This window comes from Chrysemys picta, chromosome 1, assembly GCF_011386835.1.
Source record: "Chrysemys picta bellii isolate R12L10 chromosome 1, ASM1138683v2, whole genome shotgun sequence".
Classification (NCBI taxonomy): Eukaryota; Metazoa; Chordata; order Testudines; family Emydidae; genus Chrysemys; species Chrysemys picta.
Window position 1 is genome coordinate 247407887 of NC_088791.1, and position 14236 is coordinate 247422122.

At 43.3% G+C, this 14236-nt stretch overlaps 1 protein-coding gene across 22 annotated transcripts in view; it reads right to left on the reverse strand.

Moving 5' to 3' along the window:
• Positions 1–14236, reverse strand: part of NAXD (NAD(P)HX dehydratase) — an 88854-nt gene that overhangs the window by 37085 nt on the left and 37533 nt on the right. For all 22 annotated transcript variants that reach the window (XR_010600482.1, XM_065592106.1, XM_065592095.1 and 19 more), the window contains one exon: positions 10054–10162. Coding sequence is in view for 21 of the 22 variants with exons in the window: in XM_065592106.1 (XP_065448178.1) it covers positions 10054–10162 (109 nt within the window). In the remaining variant the exon portion in view is untranslated. The remainder of the gene's footprint in view (positions 1–10053; positions 10163–14236) is intronic.

The following is a 14236-nucleotide window of genomic DNA, read 5'->3' on the forward strand; positions in this document are numbered from 1 at the left end:
CACCCTTCGATCTCTCAGTAGTGGAGACAAGTAGTCGCGAGGACTTACAAAATGATTTAGTCCTGTCTAAATAGAAGGCAATTGCTCATCTGACATCAAGGATATGCAGAGTCGCCTCGTGCGGAGTCTCATGAGGTTTGGGATAGAATGTAGGTAAGTATATTGGTTGGTGAAGGTGGACACCACCTTAGGGAGAAATTTAGGGTGTGGTCACAGGGTAATTTTGTCTTTAGAAAAGGTTGTGTAGGGAGGGTAGGCCATCAGGGCGCTTATTTCCCCTACTCTCCTTGCTGATGTTATAGCAACCAAGAAAGCTACCTTCATGGACACGTGAAGAAGAGATGAGGTAGCTAAGCGCTCGAATGGAGGTTTCATAAGATCGCAAAGAACAAGGTTGAGATTTCAGGCAGCTGCTGATGGATAAATCTCAGAGTAGAGATTTTGTAGGTCCGTGAGAGAGCGTTTTATTGTGGGGTGGGCAAAGAGCGAATAGCCATCTAGCGAATCATGGAAGGTGGTGAGGGCTGCGAGGTGTACTCTGATGGAGCTGAGCGAGAGTCCATCCTGTTTTAGTTTCAAAAGGTAGTCTAAGGATACCATGTCTGTCTTGGACAAACTGGGGTAATAAGTATGACCAGGGCCTTGTCATCTCTGATCTTGCGCAGGACTCTGTGTATCAGAGGGATCAGTGGAAAGGCATACATCAGAGAGTAGTTCCACGGGATGAGGAATGCGTCTTCTAGGGATGCAGTCCCAAATCCCGCTTTGGAGCAAAATAGGTAGCATTTGCAATTCTGGGTTGTGGCAAAGAGGTCTATTGACAGGGTGCCCCAGTCGGAGAAGAGCTATTGTAGTACCGCGGGGTGCAATTCCCATTCGTGTTCTATGGAGAAGTGTCTGCTGAGTACGTCGGCTGTAGTGTTGTGATAGCCTGGTAGGTATGAAGCCATAATTTGTATGTGGTGTTGTATGCACCAATTCCACACCTGGATGGCCTCCATACATAGGGAGTGCGATCATGCTCCCTCGTCTGTTGATGTAAAACATACATGCTATATTGTCCGTTGGGACCTGGATAGATTTGTTCTTTATGAGGGAAGAAAGTGAAGGCAGGCTTGTCTCACTGCTCTGAGCTCTGGAAGATTTATGTGTAGACGCGTCTCTGGCGCGGACCAGTGGCCTTGTGCCATGCGTCCCCCCCAGATGCACTCCCCAACCGATCAGGGAAGCGTCCGTGGTGAGCATGAGCGTGGGGGATTGTTGGAAGGGAATGCCCATGCAAAGGTTCTCTGGTCTTGTCCACCATTGTAGGGAAACTAGTACGTTCGCTGGAGGAGTTAACAGCATGCAGAGGCTGTGTCTGCTGGGTTTGTAGTTGGGAGTTGAGCCAGCCCTGAAGACATCTCATGTGCAGCCTGGCATACCTGACCATGAAGGTGGCAGCTGCCATGTGGCCAAAGAGCTGTAGGCAAATTTTTGCCTGTATCCTGGGACGAACAGAGAGCGTGCATATGAAATGTATGATAGCAAGGAATCTGTTGTGTGGGAGTGAGGCTCTGGTTCGACTTGAGTCCAGATGAGCTCCAATGAATTCGATCTGCTGTGTAGGTGTCAGAGTGGATTTTTGGACGTTTATTTGCAGGCCTAAACTGTGGAAAAGTGAGATGGTGAAATGGGTAGCTTGTAGCGTCTTGTCGTATGAGTTGCCTTTGATGAGGCAATCGCCTAGGTAGGGGAAAAGTACGAGTATGATCCCGTGTCTGCGGAGGTGGGCCACGACTATGGCTAGGGTCTTGGAGAATACTCTCGGAGCTGTGGAGAGTCCGAAAGGGAGTACCCTGTATTGGAAATGGTCGTGTCCGATTGTGAATCATAGGAAGCGTCTGTGGGCTGGATGAAGGATATATGAAAATAAGCATCCTGTAGGTCGAGGGCTGTGAACCAGTCCTTTTGTTCCAGCACAGGTATTATTGTGCCCAGTGTGACCATCTTGAATTTCTGTACCCTTACAAATTTGTTCAGTCAGCGTAGGTCTAGTACAGGCCTCCATCCCCCCAGTCTTTTTCTGGGTCAGAAAGTAGTGGGAGTAGAACCCTTTTCCTCGATGTTGTGTCGGCACAGGTTCCACTGCATCTAGCTGTAGAAGATGAGCCACTTCTTCGCAAACTAGGTGCTCATGAGAGGAGTCCCTGAAGAGGGACGGGAAAGGGTAGGATATAAAAGGGATAGAGTAACTGGACTGAACTATTTCCAGGACCCAAAGGTCCTGTGTAATCTGCTGCCAGACCCGGTGGAAAACCTGGAGGCGGTGGCCAAATGGGCAAGTAGACGGAGTCAAGGGGTGGTTGTGCAGACCCTCGACCAACACTTCAAAATTGTTGTGTATTTCCCAATGGGTGGGAGGTAGCTGTTTGCGCTTGATTCTGTCTGCGCCTAGGAGGTCTAGGGCAATTCCTGGGCATATTGTATGGTCTGGGCTGAGGCCTGTGATACTGTTGTGTGCTTGACCTCTGATAAGGTTGATACCTTTTTCTCCTGGGGAGGGTGGGTAGATGCCCAGGGTCACTCTAGAGTCTTTCATGGTGTGAAGGACTTTGTCTGTTTTCTTGGAAAAGAGTTTATCTTTATCAAAGGGGAGGTCCTCCACCTTGGTCTGCAGGTCTTTGGGAATACCGGATGCAGAAAGCCAGGAAGATCTGTGCATAACCACTGCAGTTGCAGTAGTGTGGCTGCTGTGACCGCCATGTCTAGAGATGCCTGTATGGCCATTCTGGAGACCAATTGGCCCTCGACGAGGACTGACGTAAAGTCTGCTCTCCTGTCCTCTGGGATATGGGTGGTAAAAATCAAAGAGTTTATTGTAGTTATCGAAGTCGTAGCTTGCAAGTAGGGCGGAATAGTTTGCAACTCTGAATTGCAGAGTGGAGGAGGTATAAACCTTGCGGCCCAAGATGTCAAGGCGTTTGAGGTCCTTGTCTTGTGGGGTGGGCCGGTAGTGCGGCTGTTTCATCCTGTGTGTCGCTGCATCCACAACAAGAGAATTTGGCTGTGGATGACAGAATAAGAAGTCTATGTCCTTAGCAGGAACATAATATTTACATTCAGCCTTTTTGCAAGTTGGTAAGATAGAGGCTGGGGTCTGCTTGAGAGTGTCAGCTGGTTCTAGGAGTGCGTCATTTATGGGAAGCGCGATCTTTGAGGGCGCAGAGGGTTGGAGGATTTTGAGGAGTCTGTGTTGTGTCTCCTGGACCTCTTCTGAAGGGATGTCTTGGCTGAGTGCCACCCTCTTGAAAAGTTCCTGGAATTGTTTAGAGTCGTCCACATTCTGTGGAGGTGGAGGCATGAGGGTTCCGTCTGGAGCGGATGGAGAGTTAGGAGTCGATGAATCAGGGTATGGTCCATAGCCCATCTCTTCAGAGGCGGGGGGTCAGGTGCTCTAGAAGTAGACGGAGCTGGAGATAGAGGCACAGAAGGAGCGTGTGGTCTGGTGGAAGAAGCATGAGGGCGAGTGGCAGTAGGAGCTGGCCAAGAGTACCACTGAGGACAAGGCATTGTATAAGAAAAGTTAGGTGCTGCCCATGGGGGGGTGGGGGGGTTTGCCAAGTAGGGAAACTGAGGCTGGTGGTTGTGAGCCATGACCTCAGGTGCAAAAGGTTCCGGTGCAGGAGGAGAGAACTCCGGCTGCTGCTGCATATCAGGCTCGCTGTCAGTAAAGGTAGCCAGTTCAGGTGGGGAGAGTGGCTGATCAAAGGGTGAGGGCGCTGTCAGCACCTGGTCTATTTTCGGTGCTGAGGGGAACAGTGCCGAGAAGACCTTCCCGGTACAGGAGGTCGGGTCCCTGCCTCTGCGCTCCCTAGGAGCCATGGCTGAGGTGCTGGGATGGTTGGAGGCACCTGCCTTCGGCGCGGTCAGCTCTGAGGGTCAGGATCTCGTAGAAGAACTTTTACCCTTGTGAAAGTCTCTGCACAGAGACAGTCGGGCTTCCTGCCTCTTCGCCTGAGAGGGTGAAGCCGCGCTCCCAATTGGTCCGGACCTGGCCAGGGAGCGTGAGGGAGAGGGTTTGCCATTGCCCGTCTCCAGAGGCGGCTGCAGGGATTTCTGCATGACAAGCATTTTCAGCCGCAGGTCCCTGTAATGATGAGCCTTGGTTTTGAGGCTCGTGCAATGGACACACTTTGCAGGGACATGTGTCTCGCCGAGGCACTTCACACAACATGAGTGTCCATCGGACCTAGGTATAGAGTCCTGACAGGAAGCACATTTCTTGAATCCTGAAGCCCCTGGCATTATTGCACTAGGAATGCCGGGAAGTGTCTTAGCAGGAGACAAAGGAAGAAAAAAGGTGGGTTTTTTTGTTAACAACAAGGTAATTTTCTATAACACCCCCTGGGTCAGAAGCACCTACTCTGAGAAGAACCTATGTAAAGATGGCATCTTCTTGATCAACAGATCTGCTCCTTTCATTTTACCTGCTGCCTTTAATAACAAAGTAGATTGTACTCCTTTTTATTTCTATTAAACTTGTAGAGCAAACAAATGGCGAATAAGTCAAGTACTTTATTCTATCTTGTGCACCAAAAATAGAATTACTATGTTCCAACAACACTAACACTAACCCACTGAAGGCTATGGAGTGGCATGTGTGCTGAGGGCTTGATTTGGCTTGCAGAACCTTTAATAGTGGTTAAGATTTAAAAGACAGAAAGAATGAACCCAGCTTGACTGCAGGGATACATCAAGGCTGCAATAAAAGACCACGGCTGGCCTTGGTCATTTGACTCAGGCTCACGGGACTTGGGCTGCAGGGCTAAAAATTGCAATGTAAACATTCATGCTCAGGCTGGAGCCTGGGCTCTGAGACCGCACAAGGAAGGTGGGTCTCGGAGCCTGAGCTTCAGCCCAAGCCCCACCCCCAGCCTGAATCTCTACACGTGTCAGCAACTTAGGTGTTACCCTGGATTTGAGGGGTGTGTACCCCAGAATATTATCAAGCCAACTGCAACCATGTTATGTGCATTCAGCCACTATTAATTAATAAAAGAGAACACCACGAAGTTAAGGGTTATTGGAAAGCAGGCTTTTAGAGGCAAAGTCAAAACCAGCTGGCAGTTTCTGTTAATCAGAATGGGAGGAGGAGAAAGAAAAGTAAACAAATGAGACTGAAAACCTTGGTGGTTGGAAGACCTTAAATCTGGGCCCCTCTGATATTAAAGGTTTATTGGAAGTTAGGAGAGATGATAGCTCATAGTGACCCCCTGCTGGGTTATGTGTTTTGTAAAAATTAGTTATAAAAAAACAAAATAATAGAGTGTAATTTGGAGCAGTCCTCTGAAGCCATCCTGAAAGACTTTTTCCTGACACCTTTTCTCCCCTCCAGCAGTTGAGCAACTAGTCACTGCAAACCTGCTGTTAATTACTCACTATCGTTCCAAATGCTAGGTAAGTATCTGGGATGTTCTAAAACTATTGCTTAACTCTGTGTGTGCTTAAATCCAATAAACTGAAGTTTTAGATCGAGCACGCTTACTTGCAGTAATCTTTTATCAGACAAAATTGCTGTGTTCCCATTGATTTATTCCTGATACCGCCTGGAGTGAAAAAGTTAAGTTACTTGTGCTGGGGGGGTCTGAAAATCCTAGGTAACAGAGGCATCCATTTTATGAAAATATTTGCCCTTCTGTATATGAATGTATTAATACAATTCAAACTGAAAGCTAGTTAAGAGATTTAATTTTATCATGTACAGAATGCATTAAAAATTTACCATCACCCTTGTAGTTTAAAGGGGGGGAAGGAGAGTGGCCTTTGGCAGAGGAAAAAAGAAATCTTAAGATGATTTGGGAAAAATTAAAAAAGCAGAAACACCTAGTCACTGAAACTAACAAAAACGGGAGAAACTGCATATAAATTACTCCCCAGTTTTCTTTTGCTCAGGAAACAAATATAGGCAAGAACTACCTTTAAGTTTCTCTCTGAATTCAAAAAGAATCCTTTGCCAGTGCACTTGCTTGGAATCCTCAATTAAGAGCTTTCACAGTACAGGGCAACTGCAGCTGTATTCCCCTCAATAGTTCAGCAAGGGCAACAACTCTTGGCTGCCAGCTCCCCAGCTGTTGCCTCTTTTGGGTCTCTCTCCCTTCTGACCAAGATATTCCCAGGCTGAACAGTTGCCTTTCCTTTACTGTGTCATTCCCAGTCAGGTTGTCCTAGGACACCTGCTTCTTTTCTCTTCAGAGATGGGTAGCAGAGTATTTGCTACAAATGCAAGTTACCACACAACTCTTTGTAAGCAAGCATACTTTATAAGGAACAAAGCATTACAGAGAAAACATAACAACAACTAAAGTACTTACACGGCATGTTAATAAGTTTACTAGAGTTCATCCCAACTCTGACATGGGCTCTGGCAAGTGCAGTCTTTTAATTTCATTGGGTGACCCCAGGTTCTTGTTTTATGTGAAGGGGTAAATAACACTTCCTTATTCAGCAACAGAGGGTCCTGTGGCACCTTTGAGACTAACAGAAAGGTCAAAGGTGCCACAGGACCCTCTGTTGCTTTTTACAGATTCAGACTAACACGGCTACCCCTCTGATACTTGACTTCCTTATTCACTTTTTCCACACTCTGATTTTATAGACCTCTATCATATCCCCCTCCTTTTACTCATCTCTTTTCCAAGATGAACAGTAATTTCCCAGTCTTTTTAATTTCTCCTAATATGGAAGCTGTTCCATATCCTTAATCATTTTTGTTGCCCTTCTCTGTACTTTTTTCCAATTCTAATGTATCTTTTTTGAGATGGGGACCAGAACAGCAGATAATATTCAAGGTGTGGGCGTACCATGGTTTTATATAGTGGCATTGTGATATTTACTGTCTTATCTATTCCTTTCCTTATAATTCCTAACATGAGAAATAAGAAGCCTGAATTTATTAGTATCTTAGATCACTCAGATACACCTCTACCCCGATATAACACGAATTCGGATATAATGCAGTAAAGCAGTGCTCCCAGGGGGAGGAGGGGGCTGCGCGCTCTGGCGGATCAAAGCAAGTTCAATAGAACGCCGTTTCACCTATAACGCAGTAAGATTTTTTTGGCTCCCGAGAACAGCGTTATATCGGGGTAGAGATGTACTATGGAGATGTTCATACACTACAGACAAGATCAGAGTTAAGACAGATGGATAGAGCCCTAAGCCCTCCACTCTCTCACGAGAGAGGAGCAGATCTTACAGCCCTCTTCTTTCCCATCTTCACTGCCAGTCAAAGAAAGATATAAGGGACAATTACAAACCTACATCCCATTCCTATATGCATAAGGCAGCTTGCCTAAACTAGCCAAAAATATTGTAAAAGAAAAGGATATACAAAAACCCACCCTTCAATACAAATTTAAATGGCCAATTGCTGTAATTGCTTTTTCCCCTTGGGAGAAAAAAAGTTACGAAAGTTACATTTACCACTGAAGCAAACAGACTGCACCTATCTCTAGCACAGAGATGATGGAAACACCAGGCCTCGCTAAGTAAGTGACTGGGATTCACCTGCCCTGACTACACTCACATACTGAAGCCCCAGGTGAATACAATATTTAAACAAATCCAAATAAGCAACACAAAAGGGGATTGAGAAGTAGACCCTTTCTACCCTGTACTGACCCAGAAAAAACACACACAAAACATGGCTCCTGGAGTTGATGTGCTTTTGTACAGTCCCCAGCAGAATGGAGCCTGTATCCTGATAGGCTTTGTCTTCTCTGCTAAAAAAAGTGCATATTTCACCTCAGGGTAACTAATGTGCCTGAGCTATCCCCATGGTTAAAACACAGTGAAGACATTTTAGTTTTACCACAAGGTAAGCTTGCCAAGGTCAACCCTATACCCTTGCCTGAAGTTGGGGTTGACTAGCTGACCACATGGCGAAACTAAAGCACCTTATCATCACTGTGTTATTACCTCAGGGATAGCATATGTATGTTAGTTACCCTGAGGTAAAACACACACCTTTCTTATCAGTGAAGACCAGGCTATAGAAGCCTCTTCTACAATACAAATCAGCTGGTCAAAATATTTAGACCGAATTTTTTTTTTACCTTCAATTTCAACCAAGTTTTGGACTTTTCATTGAAAATTCTAAACTTTTTGTTTTGCTTTTCAAAAATTTGAAATAAAAATTTCAAATGGAAATGGAACATTACCATCATTTTGTTTTAGTTTTTGTTGAAAAACAAACTTCTCATAAAAAAGTAAACATTATTAATGAAAAATTGTTTTGTTCTAAGTTTTTCACAGAAATAAAATTGGATTTTTTGACCAGCTCTATAAATAAAGAGAACCCCCCCCACACACACTTGTTAGCACACTGGGATTATGGGGGCACAGGGCATGGTGTCTTTTCACTAATATAGCATCTATACATCATCAAATAATTTTTAAAAATAAACAGAAGAGGAGTCACAGTTTCAATGCAGAAATCCCAAAAAGTCACTCTTTCTCCATCACATTCAAGATACTTTAACCTTCTGATTTAAGTGTTTCTTGAATCTACTGTTTTGTAAATTCCACGTTTAGATGTCAAGATCTCTGAAAAACCTAGCAATCCAACTTTTTGTTACCGTCACTGATTAGCCCAGCATTTCGCTTCACCAAAATGTTCTGTATTGTACATGCAGCTTCTGGCATTAGACTGAAACATTAACTTTGGTGTAAAAAGAACAGGAGTATTTGTGGCACCTTAGAGACTAACAATTTTATTAGAGCGTAAGCTTTCGTGGACTACAACCCACTTCTTCGGATGCGTATGCGTATGCATCCGAAGAAGTGGGCTGTAGTCAGCGAAAGCTTACGCTCTAATAAATTTGTTAGTCTCTAAGGTGCCACAAGTACTCCTGTTCTTTTTGCGGATACAGACTAACACGGCTGCTACTCTGAAACCTGTAACTTTGGTGTGTTGACATATGACAGCAATAACTGTGTAATAGATTAAATATCTCTCTACACAGACAGGAACAAATACTCTTTTTTAAACTTTTCACTAAGATATGAAACAAGCAAGAATATTGCTTCAACTAGAATAGGAAGTTTATATTTATTATATTGAATAGCAACTCCTCCAATGTGTGAGTACACATTTGCTTACTGATGTTGTTCTTGGCAAAAAGTTTTCAAACCTGGGTGCCTAAAGCGAGTTGAAGCTTAAGCATTTCAATGATTATTTTTGATCATTTCCATTTTGGTGGTGAATCTGTTTAAAAAAAAAAAGGGGGGGGGGAGGGGGAGAAGAGGAGGTTGGGGACAACATTTTCTAACACAGGTGCCTAAAGTTAGGAGCCTAAATAAGGAGTTAGGTGCTTAACTTTAGACACCTGCATTAGAAAATGTTGGCCTTTGTTTTTACAGATTTACCATCAAAATGAAAGTGATCAAAATAACCACCTGGATGCATGAGCTTCATGCCTCACTCGGAGTTTCTGATGGTGAAAATACAACTTAGGGCTTGTCTATATGGCAAGCTAGCAGCAAGTCAAAGGATGAATCCACAGTGTACAAGTTTGCCTCCCATTTGAAAGGGGAGTACATCCAAGTGTACTTCGTAACTGTTACTGTGTGGTAGCAGAGTCCATACAGTGAGTTAATGTGCAGCGGTCTAGTGCGCTGTAGATTCTCACCGTGGCTTGCCATGCACCAACTTGCCACGTAGACAAGCCCTAAGATCTATGACCCTCACCACAAAGGTTAGGCAACTGCTAGTTTTAACTTTTCTCTTTAAATTATAGTTACTCACACTTAGCGACCAACAGATCTTAACTACTACCAGTCATAACAAAAAGAAATCATTTATAGACAGTTCATTTGAAAGCAGTTTTGATTCACTTATAGCCAGTAATTCTATTACAGATGTTGTTTTCAAACTATATTTTAATGGCTCCATTAAGACTATTACACAATAACCCCACTGAAAAATATTCATTTAGCCGCACAAAAGCTGCAAACTTGGTTTATAAAATTCAGTAACAAAGATGTAGAGCAAAATACTAGAGTATACATTACCTTAGCATTCTCAAGTAGTACGTCATCTCTACCTAAACCAGGTCCTATGACAACTGAATGCAGTCGCGGCAACCACTTTTCCACTTCATGAACAGCATTAGGACTGTCACTAAGTAGAGAAAACAAATACAAAGCATTTACTTTCAACACAATCAAATCTGAAATCTAGGGTCTCCCATGTACATCTGAGGTTAGCCAAACATTACTGCTATCGTGCAGGTTTTTGCCCCCTAGTGAAATAAACAGATTTTTGTTTTGTTGAAAGTTTGTTCGTTTTTCATCTTACTTGGGAGAGGAGACTTGGGAACAATTTTGAGCCTCAGCCTGAGGGCTCTCTGAGGAGTTAACACAGGCCCCAGTCTTGCAATTAGATCTGTGCAGAGAGATTCTGATCCCACAAGGGATCCTGTTCACTTGAACAGGATGCCACACAGATCCACCCTCACGGATCTACTTGCACAATCAATGCCTTAATTAGGAGTTCTAGAGAGCAGGATCTTTATGCCCAAACGCCCAGCTATTTCATTAGTTAAAAGGACTGGTGTTCTCTGTTCTACATAGAGCACAGACTCCCCTCAAATCACTACCTAAAACTGTAAATAAACCACCTTTGAAAAATAGATTTGTGGTAAATGATGCGTCTATTTATTTATCCTTCACCTTTCCAAAGGTAAGGTTCACTTACTGACATTACTGTACGCCTCTACTGTAAAAAAAAAAAAAAAAAAAAAAAAAAGTCAAACAAGTGGAGTTCTACAAAATTCTGATTTGAGTTTTAAACTATGCCAGTATGAGGAACTTGGCAAACTACAGTATAAAGGTAAGTGCCATTGGAGAAATAATAGATTCCCATTAGATTAGTACACAAGGCCTTGTATATACTAGAAAAATGCAGTTGTTTAATGAAACTGATTTAACAGTTGAGCTAGTTCAATTTGTGCAAACCCCGATACAGCTGTATCAATACATTACCAATTTAAGAAAGGGTTAAACAGGTTTAAATACAGCTAGGATTATGGGTTTGCACTGGTTTAAGTAGACTGATTTTTACATCTATTTAGTTAAAAAGAGTGCATCTTTCTATACTGGAAAAAGCCTTAAAGATGGAAGAGATCTCTTAGACCTAATCATTCTCCCTATAGAATTGTTCCCTACGATACACGCTGTATTTCCCACAGGAATATGAAGGTTACTTATCCGTAACAGAGTTCTTTCAGAGAGACTCTGCATATTCACGCTACTGGGGATGTGCCAGTGGATACACCTCAGGAAAACCTGCTCAGAGCAATGCCAAATGAGAGCATCATGTACCCCACCACCACTCCCCTCTGCGTTCTGGAACATTCCAAGGCTGAGGCTATGAAAGGGGGCTTGACGCCCTCCGCCACCTCTGTTCCCTCCACTTCCTCTTCAGACTCAGGGAGATTCTGAGAAAGAGGAGAAGGTGGGCAGGGAGTGTGACAATGCAGAGTCCATCTCAAAGAATTCTCATTACAGGTAATTAATCTTCATTTCTTCTTTTAGTATCCTCTGGATATTCCCACTCATGAGGTAGTTTGATAAGCAGCACCTCCTGTAAGGAAGGTATGATTTGGGGTCCTAACTGATTAGGGATCAAAGTAACACTCTTCCAAATTGCACATTCCATTGAGATGCTAAGTCTAGGGAGTAGTGTTTTGTAAGTGTACAGAGCTCCAAGTTGCAGCTTGACAGATCTTCGCAATTTGAACATGTCTAAGGTGTGCTACGAAGGCTGCCATTGCTCTAGTAGAGTGTAATCTAACCCCCGCCCCCCCCCCCGGGAAAGGAATGGATACTAGTTCATAGCGCTCCTGCTTGCACTGCCTAACCCAATTAGACAGCGTGCCCCATACAGTTATCAGCATATGAAATGAAGACACTGTTAAGACACTAAGCCTTTTAGCATCCAAAGTATGCAGCTCTGTCTTGTCTACATGAGTACGAGGTCTAGGAAAAAGACACTGGATAATTAATCGTTTGATTAAGGTGAAAGTCACACACCACCTTGGGAAGAAAACTAGGATTAGAGCAATGCACCACTGTATCCTCTGGAAGACAGTGAATGAAGGATACACCAGGCAAGCATCTAATCCACTCATTTGTCTAGGTGACGTCACGGCTATGACAAAAGCCATTTTGATAGACAAGTAGAACAAAGAACACTCTGCCATGGCCTCAAAGGAAGTCTGAGTAAGGACTAATTGGAGATCCCAGGATGGGGACTGAAACTTTTATGCATGGATACATACTGACAAGTCCTTTCATAAATTCCCTAAATGTATTATGTGCAAAGATTGATTTATCTACCAACACATTACGGACAGCTATAGCTGTTAGGTGAACTTTCAAAGGAGAATATAGACAATCCCGAATGATTTAATTAAAGAATTCAAGAATAGATTCAATTGCTGCTACTGATGGATACATGTACATATAAAAAATGGAAACTAGGACAGATTACAAAGGATGAATATAGGCAAACAACACAGGAATGCAGGGGCAAGATTAGAAAGGCAAAGGCACAAAATGAGCTCAAACTAGCTACAGGAATAAAGGGAAACAAGAAGACTTTTTATCAATACATTAGAAGCAAGAGGAAGACCAAAGACAGGGTAGACCCACTGCTTAGTGAAGAGGGAGAAACAGTAACAGGAAATTTGGAAATGGCAGACATGCTTAATGACTTCTTTGTTTCGGTCTTCACCGAGAAGTCTGAAGGAATGCCTAACATAGTGAATGCTAATGGGAAGGGGGTAGGTTTAGCAGATAAAATAAAAAAAGAACAAGTTAAAAATCACATAGAAAAGTTAGATGCCTGCAAGTCACCAGGGCCTGATGAAATGCATCCTAGAATACTCAAGGAGCTAATAGAGGAGGTATCTGAGCCTCTAGCTATTATCTTTGGAAAATCATGGGAGACGGGAGAGATTCCAGAAGACTGGAAAAGGGCAAATATAGTGCCCATCTATAAAAAGGGAAATAAAAACAACCCAGGAAACTACAGACCAGTTAGTTTAACTTCTGTGCCAGGGAAGATAATGGAGCAAGTAATTAAGGAAATCATCTGCAAACACTTGGAAGGTGGTAAGGTGACAGGGAACAGCCAGCATGGATTTGTGAAGAACAAATCATGTCAAACCAATCTGATAGCTTTCTTTGATAGGATAACGAGCCTTGTGGATAAGGGTGAAGCTGTGGATGTGGTATACCTAGACTCTAGTAAGGCATTTGATACGGTCTCGCATGATATTCTTATCGATAAACTAGGCAAATACAATTTAGATGGGGCTACTATAAGGTGGGTGCATAACTGGCTGGATAACCGTACTCAGAGAGTTGTTATTAATGGTTCCCAATCCTGCTGGAAAGGCATAACGAGTGGGGTACCGCAGTGGTCTGTTTTGGGACCGGCTCTGTTCAATATCTTCATCAACGACTTAGATAGTGGCATAGAAAGTACGCTTATTAGGTTTGCGGAGGATACCAAACTGGGAGGGATTGCAACTGCTTTGGAGGACAGGATCATAATTCAAAATGATTTGGACAAATTGGAGAAATGGTCTGAGTTAAACAGGATGAAGTTTAACAAAGACAAATGTAAAGTGCTCCACTTAGGAAGAAAAAAATCAGTTTCACACATACAGAATGGGAAGAGACTGTCTAGGAAGGAGTACGGCAGAAAGGGATCTAGGGGTTATAGTGGACCACAAGCTAAATATGAGTCAATAGTGTGATGCTGTTGCAAAAAAAGCAAAACATGATTCTGGGATGTATTAACAGGTGTGTTGTGAGCAAGACACGAGAAGTCATTCTTCCGCTCTACTCTGCGCTGGTTAGGCCTCAGCTGGAGTATTGTGTCCTGTTCTGAGCACCACATTTCAAAAAAGATGTGGAGAAATTGGAAAGGGTCCAGTGAAGAGCAACAAGAATGATTAAAGGTCTTGAGAACATGACCTATGAAGGAAGGCTGAAAGAACTGGGGTTTATTTAGTTTGGAAAAGAGAAGACAGAGGGGACATGATAGCAGTTTTCAGGTATTTAAAAGGTTGACATAAGGAGGAGGGAGAAAACTTATTCACCTTAGCCTCTAAGGATAGAACAAGAAGCAATGGGTTTAAACTGCAGCAAGGGAGGTTTAGGTTGGACATTAGGAAAAAGTTCC